Genomic DNA, 22,632 nt, shown 5'->3' on the forward strand with positions numbered 1-22,632 from the left:
ACTGAATAACTGGAACAGGTGGATGTGATAAACTACCTGCTAGACTAGAATAACTAGAACAGGTGGATGTGATGAACTAGCTGCTAGACTGAATAACTGGAACAGGTGGATGTGATAAACTACCTGCTAGACTAGAACAACTAGAACAGGTGGATGTGATGAACTACCTGCTAGACTGAATAACTGGAACAGGTGGATGTGATAAACTACCTGCTAGACTAGAATAACTAGAACAGGTGGATGTGATGAACTACCTGCTAGACTGGAATAACTAGAACAGGTGAATGTGATGAACTACCTGCCAGACCGAATAACTGGAACAGGTAGATGTGATGAACTACCTGCTGGACTGATTAACTAGAACAGGTGGATGTGATGAACTACCTGCTAGCTTGAATAACAGGAACAGGTGGATGTGATGAACTAGCTGCTAGACTGAATAACTAGAACAGGTGGATGTGATGAACTACCTGCTAGACTGGAATAACTGGAACAGGTGGATGTGATGAACTAGCTGCTAGACTGATTAACTGGAACAGGTGGGTGTGATAAACTACCTGCTAGACTAGAATAACTGGAACAGGTGGATGTGATGAACTAGCTCCTAGACTGAATAACTGGAACAGGTGGGTGTGATAAACTACCTGCTAGACTAGAATAACTAGAACAGGTGGATGTGATGAACTACCTGCTAGACTGGAATAACTGGAACAGGTGGATGTGATGAACTAGCTGCTAGACTGAATAACTGGAACAGGTGGATGTGATGAACTACCTGCTAGACTGAATAACTGGAACAGGTGGATTTGCTGAACTAGCTACTAGACTGAATAACTATAGCAGGTGGATGTGATGAACTACCTGCTAGACTGAATAACTGGAACAGGTGGATTTGATGAACTAGCTGCTAGACTGAATAACTGGACCAGGTGGATGTGATGAACTACCTGCTAGATTGAATAACTAGAACAGGTGGATGTGATGAACTACCTGCTAGACTGAATAACTGGAACAAGTGGATTTGATGAACTAGCTGCTAGACTGAATAACTGGAACAGGTGGATTTGATGAACTACCTGCTAGACTGGAATAACTGGAACAGGTGGATGTGATGAACTAGCTGCTAGACTGAATATCTGGAACAGGTGGATGTGATGAACTAGCTACTAGACTGGAATAACTGGAATAGGTGGATGTGATGAACTAGCTGCTAGACTGAATAACTGGAACAGGTGGATGTGATAAACTACCTGCTAGACTAGAATAACTAGAACAGGTGGATGTGATGAACTACCTGCTAGACTGAATAACTGGAACAGGTGGATGTGATGAACTACCTGCTAGACTGAATAACTAGAACAGGTGGATGTGATGAACTAGCTGCTAGACTGAATAACTAGAACAGGTGGATGTGATGAACTACCTGCTAGACTGGAATAACTGGAACATGTGGATGTGATGAACTATCTGCTAGACTGAATAACTGGAACAGGTGGATGTGATAAACTACCTGCTAGACTAGAATAACTAGAACAGGTGGATGTGATGAACTAGCTTCTAGACTGAATAACTGGAACAGGTGGATGTGATAAACTACCTGCTAGACTAGAACAACTAGAACAGGTGGATGTGATGAACTACCTGCTAGACTGAATAACTGGAACAGGTGGATGTGATAAACTACCTGCTAGACTAGAATAACTAGAACAGGTGGATGTGATGAACTACCTGCTAGACTGGAATAACTAGAACAGGTGGATGTGATGAACTACCTGCCAGACCGAATAACTGGAACAGGTGGATGTGATGAACTACCTGCTGGACTGATTAACTACAACAGGTGGATGTGATGAACTACCTGCTAGCTTGAATAACTGGAACAGGTGGATGTGATGAACTAGCTGCTAGACTGAATAACTGGAACAGGTGGGTGTGATAAACTACCTGCTAGACTGAATAACTGGAACAGGTGGATTTGATGAACTAGCTACTAGACTGAATAACTAGAGCAGGTGGATGTGATGAACTACCTGCTAGACTGAATAACTGGAACAGGTGGATTTGATGAACTAGCTGCTAGACTGAATATCTGGAACAGGTGGATGTGATGAACTAGCTACTAGACTGGAATAACTGGAATAGGTGGATGTGATGAACTAGCTGCTAGACTGAATAACTGGATCAGGTGGATTTGATAAACTACCTGCTAGACTAGAATAACTAGAACAGGTGGATGTGATGAACTACCTGCTAGACTGAATAACTGGAACAGGTGGATGTGATAAACTACGTGCTAGACTAGAATAACTAGAACAGGTGGATGTGATGAACTAGCTGCTAGACTGAATAACTAGAACAGGTGGATGTGATGAACTACCTGCTAGACTGGAATAACTGGAACAGGTGGATGTGATGAACTAGCTGCTAGACTGAATAACTGGAACAGGTGGGTGTGATAAACTACCTGCTAGACTAGAATAACTAGAACAGGTGGATGTGATGAACTAGCTGCTAGACTGAATAACTGGAACAGGTGGATGTGATGAACTAGCTGCTAGACTGAATAACTAGAACAGGTGGATGTGATGAACTACCTGCTAGACTGGAATAACTGGAACATGTGGATGTGATGAACTATCTGCTAGACTGAATAACTGGAACAGGTGGATGTGATAAACTACCTGCTAGACTAGAATAACTACAACAGGTGGATGTGATGAACTACCTGCTAGACTGGAATAACTGGAACAGGTGGATGTGATAAACTACCTGCTAGACTAGAACAACTAGAACAGGTGGATGTGATGAACTACCTGCTAGACTGAATAACTGGAACAGGTGGATGTGATAAACTACCTGCTAGACTAGAATAACTAGAACAGGTGGATGTGATGAACTACCTGCTAGACTGAATAACTGGAACAGGTGGATGTGATAAACTACGTGCTAGACTAGAAAAACTAGAACAGGGGGATGTGATGAACTAGCTGCTAGACTGAATAACTAGAACAGGTGGATGTGATAAACTACCCGCTAGACCGGAATAACTGGAACAGGTGGATGTGATGAACTAGCTGCTAGACTGAATAACTGGAACAGGTGGGTGTGATAAACTACCTGCTAGACTAGAATAACTAGAACAGGTGGATGTGATGAACTACCTGCTAGACTGAATAACTGGAACAGGTGGATGTGATGAACTAGCTGCTAGACTGAATAACTAGAACAGGTGGATGTGATGAACTACCTGCTAGACTGGAATAACTGGAACATGTGGATGTGATGAACTATCTGCTAGACTGAATAACTGGAACAGGTGGATGTGATAAACTACCTGCTAGACTAGAATAACTAGAACAGGTGGATGTGATGAACTAGCTTCTAGACTGAATAACTGGAACAGGTGGATGTGATAAACTACCTGCTAGACTAGAATAACTAGAACAGGTGGATGTGATGAACTAGCTGCTAGACTGAATAACTGGACCAGGTGGATGTGATGAACTACCTGCTAGATTGAATAACTAGAACAGGTGGATGTGATGAACTACCTGCTAGACTGAATAACTGGAACAGGTGGATTTGATGAACTACCTGCTAGACTGAATAACTGGAACAGGTGGATTTGATGAACTAGCTGCTAGACTGAATAACTGGAACAGGTGGATGTAATGAACTAGCTGCTAGACTGAATATCTGGAACAGGTGGATGTGATGAACTAGCTACTAGACTGGAATAACTGGAATAGGTGGATGTGATGAACTACCTGCTAGACTGAATAACTGGAACAGGTGGATGTGATAAACTACCTGCTAGACTAGAATAACTAGAACAGGTGGATGTGATGAACTACCTGCTAGACTGAATAACTGGAACAGGTGGATGTTATAAACTACCTGCTAGACTAGAATAACTAGAACAGGTGGATGTGGTGAACTACCTGCTAGACTGGAATAACTAGAACAGGTGGATGTGATGAACTACCTGCTAGACTGAATAACTGGAACAGGTGGATGTGATGAACTACCTGCTAGACTTGAATAACTGGAACAGGTGAATGTGATGAACTAGCTGCTAGACTGAATAACTAGAACAGGTGGATGTGATGAACTACCTGCTAGACTGAATAACTAGAACAGGTGGATGTGATGAACTACCTGCTAGACTGAATAACTGGAACAGGTGGATGTGATGAACTAGCTGCTAGACTGAATAACTAGAACAGGTGGATGTGATGAACTACCTGCTAGACTGGAATAACTGGAACAGGTGGATGTGATGAACTATCTGCTAGACTGAATAACTGGAACAGGTGGATGTGATAAACTACCTGCTAGACTAGAATAACTAGAACAGGTGGATGTGATGAACTAGCTGCTAGACTGAATAACTGGAACAGGTGGATGTGATAAACTACCTGCTAGACTAGAACAACTAGAACAGGTGGTTGTGATGAACTACCTGCTAGACTGAATAACTGGAACAGGTGGATGTGATAAACTACCTGTTAGACTAGAATAACTAGAACAGGTGGATGTGATGAACTACCTGCTAGACTGGAATAACTAGAACAGGTGGATGTGATGAACTAGCTGCTAGACTGATTAACTGGAACAGGTGGGTGTGATAAACTACCTGCTAGACTAGAATAACTGGAACAGGTGGATGTGATGAACTAGCTCCTAGACTGAATAACTGGAACAGGTGGGTGTGATAAACTACCTGCTAGACTAGAATAACTAGAACAGGTGGATGTGATGAACTACCTGCTAGACTGGAATAACTGGAACAGGTGGATGTGATGAACTAGCTGCTAGACTGAATAACTGGAACAGGTGGATGTGATGAACTACCTGCTAGACTGAATAACTGGAACAGGTGGATTTGCTGAACTAGCTACTAGACTGAATAACTATAGCAGGTGGATGTGATGAACTACCTGCTAGACTGAATAACTGGAACAGGTGGATTTGATGAACTAGCTGCTAGACTGAATAACTGGACCAGGTGGATGTGATGAACTACCTGCTAGATTGAATAACTAGAACAGGTGGATGTGATGAACTACCTGCTAGACTGAATAACTGGAACAAGTGGATTTGATGAACTAGCTGCTAGACTGAATAACTGGAACAGGTGGATTTGATGAACTACCTGCTAGACTGGAATAACTGGAACAGGTGGATGTGATGAACTAGCTGCTAGACTGAATATCTGGAACAGGTGGATGTGATGAACTAGCTACTAGACTGGAATAACTGGAATAGGTGGATGTGATGAACTAGCTGCTAGACTGAATAACTGGAACAGGTGGATGTGATAACCTACCTGCTAGACTAGAATAACTAGAACAGGTGGATGTGATGAACTACCTGCTAGACTGAATAACTGGAACAGGTGGATGTGATGAACTACCTGCTAGACTGAATAACTAGAACAGGTGGATGTGATGAACTAGCTGCTAGACATAATAACTAGAACAGGTGGATGTGATGAACTACCTGCTAGACTGGAATAACTGGAACATGTGGATGTGATGAACTATCTGCTAGACTGAATAACTGGAACAGGTGGATGTGATAAACTACCTGCTAGACTAGAATAACTAGAACAGGTGGATGTGATGAACTAGCTTCTAGACTGAATAACTGGAACAGGTGGATGTGATAAACTACCTGCTAGACTAGAACAACTAGAACAGGTGGATGTGATGAACTACCTGCTAGACTGAATAACTGGAACAGGTGGATGTGATAAACTACCTGCTAGACTAGAATAACTAGAACAGGTGGATGTGATGAACTACCTGCTAGACTGGAATAACTAGAACAGGTGGATGTGATGAACTACCTGCCAGACCGAATAACTGGAACAGGTGGATGTGATGAACTACCTGCTGGACTGATTAACTAGAACAGGTGGATGTGATGAACTACCTGCTAGCTTGAATAACTGGAACAGGTGGATGTGATGAACTAGCTGCTAGACTGAATAACTAGAACAGGTGGATGTGATGAACTACCTGCTAGACTGGAATAACTAGAACAGGTGGATGTGATGAACTAGCTGCTAGACTGAATAACTGGAACAGGTGGGTGTGATAAACTACCTGCTAGACTGAATAACTGGAACAGGTGGATTTGATGAACTAGCTACTAGACTGAATAACTAGAGCAGGTGGATGTGATGAACTACCTGCTAGACTGAATAACTGGAACAGGTGGATTTGATGAACTAGCTGCTAGACTGAATATCTGGAACAGGTGGATGTGATGAACTAGCTACTAGACTGGAATAACTGGAATAGGTGGATGTGATGAACTAGCTGCTAGACTGAATAACTGGAACAGGTGGATTTGATAAACTACCTGCTAGACTAGAATAACTAGAACAGGTGGATGTGATGAACTACCTGCTAGACTGAATAACTGGAACAGGTGGATGTGATAAACTACGTGCTAGACTAGAATAACTAGAACAGGTGGATGTGATGAACTAGCTGCTAGACTGAATAACTAGAACAGGTGGATGTGATGAACTACCTGCTACACTGGAATAACTGGAACAGGTGGATGTGATGAACTAGCTGCTAGACTGAATAACTGGAACAGGTGGGTGTGATAAACTACCTGCTAGACTAGAATAACTAGAACAGGTGGATGTGATGAACTAGCTGCTAGACTGAATAACTGGAACAGGTGGATGTGATGAACTAGCTGCTAGACTGAATAACTAGAACAGGTGGATGTGATGAACTACCTGCTAGACTGGAATAACTGGAACATGTGGATGTGATGAACTATCTGCTAGACTGAATAACTGGAACAGGTGGATGTGATAAACTACCTGCTAGACTAGAATAACTACAACAGGTGGATGTGATGAACTACCTGCTAGACTGGAATAACTGGAACAGGTGGATGTGATAAACTACCTGCTAGACTAGAACAACTAGAACAGGTGGATGTGATGAACTACCTGCTAGACTGAATAACTGGAACAGGTGGATGTGATAAACTACCTGCTAGACTAGAATAACTAGAACAGGTGGATGTGATGAACTACCTGCTAGACTGAATAACTGGAACAGGTGGATGTGATAAACTACGTGCTAGACTAGAATAACTAGAACAGGTGGATGTGATGAACTAGCTGCTAGACTGAATAACTAGAACAGGTGGATGTGATAAACTACCCGCTAGACTGGAATAACTGGAACAGGTGGATGTGATGAACTAGCTGCTAGACTGAATAACTGGAACAGGTGGGTGTGATAAACTACCTGCTAGACTAGAATAACTAGAACAGGTGGATGTGATGAACTACCTGCTAGACTGAATAACTGGAACAGGTGGATGTGATGAACTAGCTGCTAGACTGAATAACTAGAACAGGTGGATGTGATGAACTACCTGCTAGACTGGAATAACTGGAACATGTGGATGTGATGAACTATCTGCTAGACTGAATAACTGGAACAGGTGGATGTGATAAACTACCTGCTAGACTAGAATAACTAGAACAGGTGGATGTGATGAACTAGCTTCTAGACTGAATAACTGGAACAGGTGGATGTGATAAACTACCTGCTAGACTAGAATAACTAGAACAGGTGGATGTGATGAACTAGCTGCTAGACTGAATAACTGGACCAGGTGGATGTGATAAACTACCTGCTAGATTGAATAACTAGAACAGGTGGATGTGATGAACTACCTGCTAGACTGAATAACTGGAACAGGTGGATTTGATGAACTACCTGCTAGACTGAATAACTGGAACAGGTGGATTTGATGAACTAGCTGCTAGACTGAATAACTGGACCAGGTGGATGTGATGAACTAGCTGCTAGACTGAATATCTGGAACAGGTGGATGTGATGAACTAGCTACTAGACTGGAATAACTGGAATAGGTGGATGTGATGAACTACCTGCTAGACTGAATAACTGGAACAGGTGGATGTGATAAACTACCTGCTAGACTAGAATAACTAGAACAGGTGGATGTGATGAACTACCTGCTAGACTGAATAACTGGAACAGGTGGATGTTATAAACTACCTGCTAGACTAGAATAACTAGAACAGGTGGATGTGGTGAACTACCTGCTAGACTGGAATAACTAGAACAGGTGGATGTGATGAACTACCTGCTAGACTGAATAACTGGAACAGGTGGATGTGATGAACTACCTGCTAGACTTGAATAACTGGAACAGGTGGATTTGATGAACTAGCTGCTAGACTGAATAACTAGAACAGGTGGATGTGATGAACTACCTGCTACACTGAATAACTAGAACAGGTGGATGTGATGAACTACCTGCTAGACTGGAATAACTGGAACAGGTGGATGTGATGAACTATCTGCTAGACTGAATAACTGGAACAGGTGGATGTGATAAACTACCTGCTAGACTAGAATAACTAGAACAGGTGGATGTGATGAACTAGCTGCTAGACTGAATAACTGGAACAGGTGGATGTGATAAACTACCTGCTAGACTAGAACAACTAGAACAGGTGGTTGTGATGAACTACCTGCTAGACTGAATAACTGGAACAGGTGGATGTGATAAACTACCTGTTAGACTAGAATAACTAGAACAGGTGGATGTGATGAACTACCTGCTAGACTGGAATAACTAGAACAGGTGGATGTGATGAACTAGCTGCTAGACTGATTAACTGGAACAGGTGGGTGTGATAAACTACCTGCTAGACTAGAATAACTGGAACAGGTGGATGTGATGAACTAGCTCCTAGACTGAATAACTGGAACAGGTGGGTGTGATAAACTACCTGCTAGACTAGAATAACTAGAACAGGTGGATGTGATGAACTACCTGCTAGACTGGAATAACTGGAACAGGTGGATGTGATGAACTAGCTGCTAGACTGAATAACTGGAACAGGTGGATGTGATGAACTACCTGCTAGACTGAATAACTGGAACAGGTGGATTTGCTGAACTAGCTACTAGACTGAATAACTATAGCAGGTGGATGTGATGAACTACCTGCTAGACTGAATAACTGGAACAGGTGGATTTGATGAACTAGCTGCTAGACTGAATAACTGGACCAGGTGGATGTGATGAACTACCTGCTAGATTGAATAACTAGAACAGGTGGATGTGATGAACTACCTGCTAGACTGAATAACTGGAACAAGTGGATTTGATGAACTAGCTGCTAGACTGAATAACTGGAACAGGTGGATTTGATGAACTACCTGCTAGACTGGAATAACTGGAACAGGTGGATGTGATGAACTAGCTGCTAGACTGAATATCTGGAACAGGTGGATGTGATGAACTAGCTACTAGACTGGAATAACTGGAATAGGTGGATGTGATGAACTAGCTGCTAGACTGAATAACTGGAACAGGTGGATGTGATAACCTACCTGCTAGACTAGAATAACTAGAACAGGTGGATGTGATGAACTACCTGCTAGACTGAATAACTGGAACAGGTGGATGTGATGAACTACCTGCTAGACTGAATAACTAGAACAGGTGGATGTGATGAACTAGCTGCTAGACATAATAACTAGAACAGGTGGATGTGATGAACTACCTGCTAGACTGGAATAACTGGAACATGTGGATGTGATGAACTATCTGCTAGACTGAATAACTGGAACAGGTGGATGTGATAAACTACCTGCTAGACTAGAATAACTAGAACAGGTGGATGTGATGAACTAGCTTCTAGACTGAATAACTGGAACAGGTGGATGTGATAAACTACCTGCTAGACTAGAACAACTAGAACAGGTGGATGTGATGAACTACCTGCTAGACTGAATAACTGGAACAGGTGGATGTGATAAACTACCTGCTAGACTAGAATAACTAGAACAGGTGGATGTGATGAACTACCTGCTAGACTGGAATAACTAGAACAGGTGGATGTGATGAACTACCTGCCAGACCGAATAACTGGAACAGGTGGATGTGATGAACTACCTGCTGGACTGATTAACTAGAACAGGTGGATGTGATGAACTACCTGCTAGCTTGAATAACTGGAACAGGTGGATGTGATGAACTAGCTGCTAGACTGAATAACTAGAACAGGTGGATGTGATGAACTACCTGCTAGACTGGAATAACTAGAACAGGTGGATGTGATGAACTAGCTGCTAGACTGAATAACTGGAACAGGTGGGTGTGATAAACTACCTGCTAGACTGAATAACTGGAACAGGTGGATTTGATGAACTAGCTACTAGACTGAATAACTAGAGCAGGTGGATGTGATGAACTACCTGCTAGACTGAATAACTGGAACAGGTGGATTTGATGAACTAGCTGCTAGACTGAATATCTGGAACAGGTGGATGTGATGAACTAGCTACTAGACTGGAATAACTGGAATAGGTGGATGTGATGAACTAGCTGCTAGACTGAATAACTGGAACAGGTGGATTTGATAAACTACCTGCTAGACTAGAATAACTAGAACAGGTGGATGTGATGAACTACCTGCTAGACTGAATAACTGGAACAGGTGGATGTGATAAACTACGTGCTAGACTAGAATAACTAGAACAGGTGGATGTGATGAACTAGCTGCTAGACTGAATAACTAGAACAGGTGGATGTGATGAACTACCTGCTACACTGGAATAACTGGAACAGGTGGATGTGATGAACTAGCTGCTAGACTGAATAACTGGAACAGGTGGGTGTGATAAACTACCTGCTAGACTAGAATAACTAGAACAGGTGGATGTGATGAACTAGCTGCTAGACTGAATAACTGGAACAGGTGGATGTGATGAACTAGCTGCTAGACTGAATAACTAGAACAGGTGGATGTGATGAACTACCTGCTAGACTGGAATAACTGGAACATGTGGATGTGATGAACTATCTGCTAGACTGAATAACTGGAACAGGTGGATGTGATAAACTACCTGCTAGACTAGAATAACTACAACAGGTGGATGTGATGAACTACCTGCTAGACTGGAATAACTGGAACAGGTGGATGTGATAAACTACCTGCTAGACTAGAACAACTAGAACAGGTGGATGTGATGAACTACCTGCTAGACTGAATAACTGGAACAGGTGGATGTGATAAACTACCTGCTAGACTAGAATAACTAGAACAGGTGGATGTGATGAACTACCTGCTAGACTGAATAACTGGAACAGGTGGATGTGATAAACTACGTGCTAGACTAGAATAACTAGAACAGGTGGATGTGATGAACTAGCTGCTAGACTGAATAACTAGAACAGGTGGATGTGATAAACTACCCGCTAGACTGGAATAACTGGAACAGGTGGATGTGATGAACTAGCTGCTAGACTGAATAACTGGAACAGGTGGGTGTGATAAACTACCTGCTAGACTAGAATAACTAGAACAGGTGGATGTGATGAACTACCTGCTAGACTGAATAACTGGAACAGGTGGATGTGATGAACTAGCTGCTAGACTGAATAACTAGAACAGGTGGATGTGATGAACTACCTGCTAGACTGGAATAACTGGAACATGTGGATGTGATGAACTATCTGCTAGACTGAATAACTGGAACAGGTGGATGTGATAAACTACCTGCTAGACTAGAATAACTAGAACAGGTGGATGTGATGAACTAGCTTCTAGACTGAATAACTGGAACAGGTGGATGTGATAAACTACCTGCTAGACTAGAATAACTAGAACAGGTGGATGTGATGAACTAGCTGCTAGACTGAATAACTGGACCAGGTGGATGTGATAAACTACCTGCTAGATTGAATAACTAGAACAGGTGGATGTGATGAACTACCTGCTAGACTGAATAACTGGAACAGGTGGATTTGATGAACTACCTGCTAGACTGAATAACTGGAACAGGTGGATTTGATGAACTAGCTGCTAGACTGAATAACTGGACCAGGTGGATGTGATGAACTAGCTGCTAGACTGAATATCTGGAACAGGTGGATGTGATGAACTAGCTACTAGACTGGAATAACTGGAATAGGTGGATGTGATGAACTACCTGCTAGACTGAATAACTGGAACAGGTGGATGTGATAAACTACCTGCTAGACTAGAATAACTAGAACAGGTGGATGTGATGAACTACCTGCTAGACTGAATAACTGGAACAGGTGGATGTTATAAACTACCTGCTAGACTAGAATAACTAGAACAGGTGGATGTGGTGAACTACCTGCTAGACTGGAATAACTAGAACAGGTGGATGTGATGAACTACCTGCTAGACTGAATAACTGGAACAGGTGGATGTGATGAACTACCTGCTAGACTTGAATAACTGGAACAGGTGGATTTGATGAACTAGCTGCTAGACTGAATAACTAGAACAGGTGGATGTGATGAACTACCTGCTACACTGAATAACTAGAACAGGTGGATGTGATGAACTACCTGCTAGACTGAATAACTGGAACAGGTGGATGTGATGAACTAGCTGCTAGACTGAATAACTAGAACAGGTGGATGTGATGAACTACCTGCTAGACTGGAATAACTGGAACATGTGGATGTGATGAACTATCTGCTAGACTGAATAACTGGAACAGGTGGATGTGATAAACTACCTGCTAGACTAGAATAACTAGAACAGGTGGATGTGATGAACTAGCTGCTAGACTGAATAACTGGAACAGGTGGATGTGATGAACTACCTGCTAGACTGAATAACTGGAACAGGTGGATGTGATAAACTACCTGTTAGACTAGAATAACTAGAACAGGTGGATGTGATGAACTACCTGCTAGACTGGAATAACTAGAACAGGTGGATGTGATGAACTACCTGCCAGACCGAATAACTGGAACAGGTGGATGTGATGAACTACCTGCTGGACTGATTAACTAGAACAGGTGGATGTGATGAACTACCTGCTAGCTTGAATAACTGGAACAGATGGATGTGATGAACTAGCTGCTAGACTGAATAACTAGAACAGGTGGATGTGATGAACTACCTGCTAGACTGGAATAACTAGAACAGGTGGATGTGATGAACTAGCTGCTAGACTGAATAACTGGAACAGGTGGGTGTGATGAACTACGTGCTAGACTGAATAACTAGAACAGGTGGATGTGATGAACTACCTGCTAGACTGAATAACTGGAACAGGTGGATGTGATGAACTACCTGCTAGACTTGAATAACTGGAACAGGTGGATTTGATGAACTACCTGCTAGACTGAATAACTAGAACAGGTGGATGTGATGAACTACCTGCTAGACTGAATAACTTGAACAGGTGGATTTGATGAACTACCTGCTAGACTGAATAACTGGAACAGGTGGATTTGATGAACTACCTGCCAGACTGAATAACTGGAACAGGTGGATGTGATGAACTACCTGCTAGACTTGAATAACTGGAACAGGTGGATTTGATGAACTACCTGCTAGACTGAATAACTAGAACAGGTGGATGTGATGAACTACCTCCTAGACTGAATAACTCGAACAGGTGGATTTGATGAACTACCTGCTAGACTGAATAACTGGAACAGGTGGATTTGATGAACTACCTGCTAGACTGAATAACTAGAACAGGTGGATGTGATGAACTACCTGCTAGACTGAATAACTAGAACAATGGATGTGATGAACTAACTGCTAGACTAAAGAAGCTGAGGACCTGCTGGAGAACCATCAGTGCTACGTGGGAAATTAAACTACCTCGAACTGTGTCATGATAACTGCATTTTTTTATGTTGCCAAGAAACACATTGCAGGACTTTCCGAGGGAGGGGTCCTTACCGTTTTTAATCGTCTCGTAGGCCCTCTCCGGGTCGTGGACCAGGTCGCAGAGAGCGGCCAGAGCGCGCGGTCTGCTGCCCGGCTCAGCGCACCGCAGCTCGTCTGACAGCCGCGGCAAGGCCCGCTGTCCGAAGGCCCACGGAGACGGCTCGGTGTGACCACCGCTCATCCCGATTAAAATGTCGGTTTGATAAGCTGGTTAAGAATCCAGGAGCTAAATCCGTTCTTTTAGAGTCGCTGGACAACAGGCGGAAATTCAGAAGTCAACCTCACAACAGAATCCACCGCGACATTCACGGTTACCATGGTAACCTCTGTAAACACGTGTGTGCGTGTGCGTGCGTGTGTGTGCGCGCGTGTCCCCATTCGACGCATGGTGAGAGTGCTGTTAAGCGCTTTGGGTGTCTAGAAAAGCGCTATATAAATGTAATATTATTATTATTATCATTATCATTTCTTTCATGTTAACTGTTTTACATCCTGTAGAGCCGGGTCCAAACTATGGACCTGAGGCACTACAGGGCAGATGTCACTTGATTGACAGTTCTCGTCGTAGTATGTGGGCTGTTCCGAGTAGGGGGATCTTCTGGACTGCACGGATGTTGATGTTGCCTGGGATACGGTTGGTGAACTTGTCCATTCCCTTCTTCATGAGTCCTAGAGCTCCGATGACCACTGGTGTTGTCTCGGTCTTCATGCCCCACATCCTGGTGGTTTCAGTCTCCAGGTCTCTGTACTTGGTCAGCTTCTCTGTGACTTTAACTGAGGCGTGTTTTTGGATGGTATTGCCATGTTGATGAGCATGCACCTCTTATGCTTCCTGTCCTTGATAACGATGTAGGGCTTGTTGGCTTTTATCTCTCTGTCAATGTGGGTGGGCGTGTCCCAGAGGATGGTGACGTCATTGTTCTCAGTGACCGTTTTTGGCTGATGTTAATACCACTTCTCAGTGGTCTTGATCTTGTAACTCCTGCAGATCTTCCAGTGCAGGTATGCTGCTGCCTTGCTGTGCCTGTACATGTACTCGGTCTTTGCTAGTACCGGGCAGCCTGAGACAATGTGGTCGATGGTTTCTTTGTACATTCCACAGATTCTGCATTTTGGGTCTGTTCCACCTTTGATGATGCTGTGGTGATAGGATCTGGTTGCCAGGCTCTGGTCTTGTGCAGAGATTACCAGGCCCTCCCGTCTCTGCTTTCAACCCGGTGCTCCTCAGCCACTGGTGTGTCTTTTGTTGGTCCACGTCTGCATCGTTCATTCTGTTTGGGTACTTCCTGTGTATTGCTTTGTCCTCCCAGGTTTTGTTGCAGTTGCCGCTGGCCATGGCGTTTTGCCTTCTGCTTCACTCCTTTGGCATAGATGGTAGTTGCCTCATTTTCTGTTGGTGGGGTTTCTGGGACATCAAGCTTTTTCTTGAATTGTGCCACTTCTTAATTGATGGAGTACAGCTGATGTTTTACTATTCGGAGGAGTGGGTTGTCGTATTCATTGATAGGTATAATGAATGGGGCAGTTTACTAAAATTGTTTGTCTTTAAAATTTTTTTAATTCAATTATACAATATACAGTTATTGGATGAACAGCAATTGTTTGTCTTTAATGAACTCCATCGGGGGCATCCCCATGACATCTTTGACCTCCAGTACTTCCGTACATCCTATGTCATATCCTGTCGTATCAACTGTACGTCATATGTCATATTCTGTCATATCAACTGTAACGTGATAGAGACGCATCTGGCTGCAGACAAAATGGCGGACCTCCGCAAGAGGCACCTCCGCAGTTGACAGGAAATCACGTGACCTCCGCGGTCGCCATGAAACCGGACGTTGGTCTTCTTCGTGTTGTTTTTAAGTTTGCAATCCGCCATAAAACGGAAAGAAGAAGCGGAAGCTACTGCGGCAGCGGTAAGAAGATACTTTAAAAGGTTGGTTTTCTTTTCTAAGGTTTTATTCAATGTTGTCTATCCAACTTAATGTATGGAAGAATCCAGCGAGCGTGGGTATAATCACTGTCACCGCTATGGAGAGAATACATTGGAAATGTCGAGTGGTTCTAAGCATTTAGCTAACGTTAGCTAGCGATGCTTCGTTGCGGGCCATGTAGCTAGCTCAGCACTTATTAAAATATTGGTGTAAATGAATTAGTTTAGTTGAGTTTAAAATGGATACTGTTTGAGGGTCGACGGATTACCCTTCAGAGTTGATTCCAGCTGAAACGACATGCCAGCTCTGTTCAGGCAATCTCAAACTGGAGGAAATCTCGCACATCACAGACGAAGCCAGACTGGTTGGCATGACTGGTGTAATCCAGAGCAAGTTAAATGCATCCTTTAGTTTAGTGTATTTAGTTTATAAAAGCACAGTGTGCATGTACATTAATCGTTTGATTAACCATATACAGCTGAGTTTATGTCCTAATGTATATCCTTATGTCCATTACAGACATCTCTGCTTGCAGTAGAAGGTGTACTGATGCCCCATGATCTACCGTTATCAGGAATGGACAGATGGCAGCTTCATTTCCATGACCAAGTCATTCTGACACTGCAGCTTTGCCTTCACCTAAGGCACACTCTTCAGGTGTGTAAAACGGTGTTAATGGCAGACAACACAAGGTGTTATGACCTTCATTTATTCCATATCGACCCAGAAAGATTTCATCAATTGAAAATTGTTCAACTAACTATTATTGCAAGATTTCCAAATTCTCTGTAGCCCCTTTTCTGCTAGTGCTGTGCTTTCTGCGGCACTAATCAAAGTTAAATTGGCAGCCTATTCCACATCTGCAATTTATTTACCCATTTTTAAAGTAAATACATTACCAGGTACAGTGATTGCAGGGAATGATGTTACTAGTTACAGTAGTACTGTGTTTTCAGCGTATTCATACCTTCCATTTCAAACCTTTTCCTGTCTTATTTTTTACCATAGAATCATGTGTCAGTGTCTAGAGTCATCAGCTCTCTGGAGACTTTGTGTGAAGAACGGTTTCCAGCCACCAACTTAACTTTTCAAGCATGCTGCCACTTTGAGGCACTTTGCAACAGAGAATACACATACTCATGTGTGAACTGTGGGTTCTACCCCCCTGTGGTGGTTATGGACCTCCACAGAAAAGCAGTGCACAACTTTGAAGGTAAGTTTTTCCTAAAAGTGCTATTTAGGTAAATCGCTTTTTAACTACCGTTTTGTAGGTGCCACATAAACTACAATGTACTTACTACTCATCCTCAAAGGATATTTTGTGTCTTATGATGTATTTGGTGATTGCAGTTAGTGAGCTGAAACAACTGAGTGATGACTTCCAAGGTGAACGCAACATAGAGGCATTTTGGGAATCCGTCCATCTACACATGATAAGCAGAGGATGTTTTGATAGTGAGTGTTGTGAGGCCAGGTCAGGTCGCTCTCCATGGTGCCGAAGGTGGGTCAGCAGTCCAGTGGAGCGCCGATGGGAGATCGGGGCGCCACAGTGTATATAGTTTGTCAAAAGAGTAAAATACACCAGGTCCCATCGGATGTGACTGCGTCTCCCCGGAATGAACTGTATTAGATATTTCAATATTTTTGAAATTATGTTTTTGATGCAGACTCTTCACAGAATCCATTTGTTGTCCAACCGGCATATGACAATTGGGCACCATGGATTGGGAGGGAGACGAGGAAAGGCAGCAAAGTACTCAACACGGAGTATGAAAAGGTCCCATTGCAGACATCAAACTAGACAGCGAACTAGAATAGGGTCTAATTGGCTTTTCAGATTTCATCTTTTCAAGGCATGGCAAGGTTTTTGCCCACTGGACAGAGCAGGCCAAAGCTCTACTGAGAGGTGACCTGCCTCCTGTCTTCAGGCTCCCAAGACTCCGGAAACGGATGTTTTTGGAAGTCGTCCAGGTCAGATTGAAATTCAATTTAACTACCGGTATAATCAGAACCATTTATAACTAATACATTCAGGTGCTTCAAACACTTTATTAACTAATGTTGAAAAGTGCATTGTTAAATAAATATATTTTTCAGTCATCATCTGTCTTGTTGCTCTCTTACATTACAGGAACATAACGAGGGCTTAGAACCAGAGGGGGGTAAGTGACATTTGACAAACTTTACAGGACAGCCACAACAAAAAATGACCATACATTGTCATTGCGTGTTGTGTTTTTACGATATTTGATGAATTACTCTGGGTTGGTTTAGAGTTCACAAGTTGTCCTTTGTTTCACATCCCTAGAGGTTCCTTTACACTACTTGATGACCACTACACCCACTACAGCAAAGATGGCAAAACGTGCAAGAGAAGCCCGCAGGTCTGCCAATGAAAGATTGGTGGGCTTCATCACGAAGCTGAAGGGGTCAGACAAACGGCCACTGGTATGATACCAATAATAATAATGCTTATACATAAAAACATTTCTAATAGCAAAAAAGATGATCAAAGCCTGATCTTCTGCAGTGCATTTATTTGACATGGTCTTTGTTTCTATAGGAAATAATCAGAGGTGAAGGCAGCTCCAAGTGGCTGGTGAATTTCAGGTCTGCGAAACCAGACAGGGTCTTCACCTACCTGGAAGAAGACGACCACATTGATGAAGTTTTTAAGCACATCAACTTGGTCCTCAAAGGAGCCACAAAATGTGCACCTTATGTCCCAACGACAGAGTTCCAGAGAGTCAGCTTCGTGTTGGATGTGCTGATGCCTGAGGTGAGGTTTAACTCAACCATCTAGTCTTAGTTACATTGATTTCAATAATTGTCTGTTTATCCAGTCATCAAAGCCTGTATTATAACTGTTAAAAGGGCGTTCCGCGATTTAGTGAATGGGTTATGCTCGCCCCACCACTAATTTGTAGTGTGTTGTAAATATGGGACCCCTTTTAACTGGAGGCTATCTATCTCTACCAGGCCATTGTCCACGCTCTTGTGGCAGTGGACAACCTCTCTCTAGCTGAGGCAAAGAGAAGATTTAACGCGGGACCATTGTATGATGAAAGGTACAAATGTCTCAAATCAGTCTACCACTTTGTGCCTAACATCCCCTAGCTGTGTTAATATTCATGATACACCATGAGTTCTCATGTCCGATCGATTGTATTTCTTATCTCTCCTTTTCTCTGTCTCTTTTCTTTTCCCAATGTATTCTTTAGTGAAGTGCAAGAATGTAATGATATTATCAAGATGCAGAAGAGGCAGTAGATCGAGGCCAAGCATTAATATTTTTATTTCTATTTTATTTTATTTTTACTTTATTTTATTTATGTTTTGATGTTTTTGTTTAGTATTATTATCATTATTATGTAAAACCTCAACCACATTCTGTAAAATGCTGAACCCGATGATAACACTGAAAAATAATAAAATAAAGTACTTTAAAAAAAGAAGAAGAAATGTGCATCTGCCTTGGGGGCCCTCCACCCCGGGGACCCCCACCAAGCCCCTGGTCACAGATGTTTACCATGTGAAGATGTCAAGTGTTGCGCACAATGTCACATTAACCATATGGCTTTTCTTTATATAGTGTGGTCTGTTTCGCCAAATGAAATTTAGATTAATCTGATTGATTGATTTGATTAATTTTTCTGGAATGGCGTGAGAATAGGCTGGGTAAATACACCTTGATAAGCATTCCATCTTAGTTAAATAAATTCTGCCAAGAATCGATAGGTCTCTTTGGAGCCAGATGTTTAGCTTTGATTTACATTCCTTTAACTTATTTTCTACATTTGAAGACTGACTTCGTTTTTGGTCTTTTGAAAGGAAAATTCCCAGGTATTTGATTTCTGATTTAATAGGAATATTACAGATTTCTTTTAGTGGGGTGTCATGTACAGCCAATAGTTCACATTTTTTTAAATTTAGTGTTAATCCTGAAGCTTTAGAGAATTTTTCAACTTTTTCAATAGTTGTTGGAATTTGGTGTCTATCTTTTAAGTAAACTGTCGTGTCATCTGCTAGTTGGCTGATGATAATATCTGTACCTAGTACATTTAGTTGTTTAATGTCATCACAATGTTTGAGGTAAATTGCTAACATTTCTGTAACTAGTATGAATAAATATGGAGAAACCGGACAACCCTGAGGAATCCCTACATTAACCTTAAAACTGGGGGTGGTGGCAGCAGGTAGTATGACACAGCTGGTAATATTCTGATACAGTCCACTGACAAAATTCCTAAAATTAACTCCAAATCCAAAATGTTCAAGTACCAAGATGATAAATGGATGCTCCACAGAGTCAAACGCTTTATAAAAATCTAAAAACAGGAGAAACCCATCATCTTCAATTTGGTTTCTGTATTCAATAATGTCCATTACCAGCCTTATATTGTTGTGGATTGATCTTCCTTTTAGAAAACCTGATTGTGTTTCTGCAATAAGATTCGAAATCCCTGTTTGAAGACGAGTAGTGAAAATGTAGGTTAGGAGTTTGTAGTCTGAGTTTCTAAGAGTGATGGGCCTTCTATTATCTATAATTCTGGGGTCTTTTCCAGGTTTTGGAATTGAAATGATAATCCCTTGTTTCATTGTAGGTGGAAGTGTGCAGGTTTCAAATATTTCCATGAAAACTTGATGTAGTAGTTCTCTAATATCTTCCCAGAAATGTCTGCAGAAGTCACCTGTGAGTCCGTCTGACCCAGGGGCTTTATTTAAAGACAAGCGACTAATAACGGTATCAAGTTCTGCAATTGTTATTTGATGATCGCAAGTTTGTTTGAAACCATCTTTAATTTTGGGAATATAACTTGCTATATCCTTTAAGAATGCATGACAATCCTCATTAGAACATTTAGAGCTGTAAAGCTGGCTATAGAATTTAAGGATTTCCGAGGAGATTAATTTTTCATCTGTGGTTTCTATATCTTCAATTATCAAGGATTTAATGTTATTTTTTTCCTGCCTTTTTTCAAGGTTACAGAAATATGCTGAGTTTTTTCCCCCTCTATCCATTTAGCTCTAGACCTAATAAAGGCTCCTTTTGCTTTCTGAGTGTAGATTTCATCCAAATTGGGTTGAAGGTTTAATATTTTCTGTTTATCGTCTTCAGTGGGATTAGGTTTATTGCAGTAAACATTAAGCTGTTTAATTATATCTAGTTCTTTTCTTTCAAGATCTTTTTTAATTTTTTTACTGAACGAGATGGTGAGTTGGCGTATTTTATATTTTAGGAACTCCCATTTCTTGACAGGCGTTGTTAGTTCTTCAGAGTTTATGATCTCTTGAATCAATAGTTTAATTTTTCTACAGTAATCAGAATTTTTATTCAGACTGGAATTAAATTTCCAATATTTGTGAGAATAAGTATTCCTGTTTTTAGGTTTAACATGTAGAGAAACAATGCTGTGATCAGTAAGTGGAGCAGCCGAGATATCAGAGTTGATATCATAGCACAGCAAGTGGCTTGCAATTAACCAATAGCCAATTCTAGATTTTAAATTTGAATTTGGGCTGAACCATGAGTTTCTAAATATTCCTGGATTTAAATATCGCCATACATCAATCAGACTTTGTTCATTGCAAAAGTTAGAAAATATGGAATTAGGATGACTTGCAGAATGTCTAAGAGGATATTTACCAAATAAATCATCCTGGGCTAAATTCAGATCCCCTCCAACTATAATATTATCAGTTGAGTATGATTGTTGTCTAATTGTAAGCTGATTTGATCAAATAGTCTTCTGTTTTCTGTGCTATTGTTGTAGCCATAAACATTAATCAGGATGAATTTCAATTCATCTATGTTTAGGGTAAGAATCAACCAGTGGCCATGTTCATCTGCCTTGTGGGATATAACCTGACCTCTGAAGTGTTTTAGGAGGATGGCGACCCCTGCTGATCTTGAAGTGCCATGGCTGAAGAAAGCTTCATCTCCCCATTGTTTAGACCAAAATAAGGTATCCTCAGTCTTGGAGTGAGTTTCTTGTAGAAAAACAACATTTGCATTTTTCCCTTTACAGAATAAGTAGAAGCTTTCCCTTTTGTCATGTCTCTTAGACCCCTTGCATTAACGGAAATGAGAGATATATCATTTTTAGACTAAACATAGAACACAAAAAACACAGAGATAATTAACTGAACTGTTAAAGAACAAGAAAAATGGTGTATCTGCTAGTAGTTACTGAACTTTGTGTAACAAAACCCTAAGCATTTTTTCTATTTATAACTCACTTGTTTTAGGAATCGACATTCCAGGTTATTTAGGTCTATGGTGTGACTCTCTGTCCGTTAATGAACGCATATGGGCCACGGAAAACAGTCTTCAGACCTGCCCTCCTTGCTTGCTCAACTTTCGGCCAAACAGCTTGCCGTGCCTCCCTGTCTTCTTTGGTGAGATCTTCTGCGAAGCGGACGTTGAGATTCTTGCAGACTGGGTGAAGTTTGGTGGTTCGCCAGAGTTCATCCCTGTAGAGCTGTCCAGTGAACTGCATGATGATCTGACGAGGGCGGCTGTTGTTGTTCGGCCCCAGACGGTGCACAGAGTCCAGGATGAGATCCATCTTCTCCTTCCAGTGTGGAACAATCTTCCAATTGATTTCAGCGACGAGCTGTCGTGTATTCTCCTCCTTTTCTTCTTTCAGGCCGACAAGTCTTAAGTTCCATCTTCTCTTGTAGCGCTCCAGTTCTGCAGCTCTCTTTTCCACCTCTGTAGCTCTCTTTTCCACCTCTGCAGCTCTCTTTTCCAGCTCTGTAGCTCTCTTTTCCACCTCTGCAGCTCTCTTTTCCACCTCTGCAGCTCTTTTCCACCTGTGCAGCTCTCTTTTCCAACTCTGTAGCTCTCTTTTCCACCTCTACAGCTCTTTTCCACCTCTGCAGCTCTCTTTTCCACCTCTGCAGCTCTCTTTTCCACCTCTGCAGCTCTCTTGTCCAGCTCTGC

At 41.9% G+C, this 22,632-nt stretch overlaps 1 protein-coding gene across 1 annotated transcript in view; it reads right to left on the reverse strand.

The window, feature by feature from the left end:
• The window catches only part of rsph14 (radial spoke head 14 homolog), a 124,382-nt gene extending 110,452 nt beyond the window's left edge, over positions 1 to 13,930 (reverse strand). The window contains exon 1 of the mRNA XM_056278220.1: positions 13,762 to 13,930. Within this exon, the coding sequence (XP_056134195.1) occupies positions 13,762 to 13,930 (169 nt within the window). The remainder of the gene's footprint in view (positions 1 to 13,761) is intronic.
• Between the last annotated feature and the right edge of the window lie 8,702 nt (positions 13,931 to 22,632).

The sequence above is a fragment of the Lampris incognitus genome, chromosome 1 (assembly GCF_029633865.1).
Source record: "Lampris incognitus isolate fLamInc1 chromosome 1, fLamInc1.hap2, whole genome shotgun sequence".
Taxonomy (NCBI): Eukaryota; Metazoa; Chordata; class Actinopteri; order Lampriformes; family Lampridae; genus Lampris; species Lampris incognitus.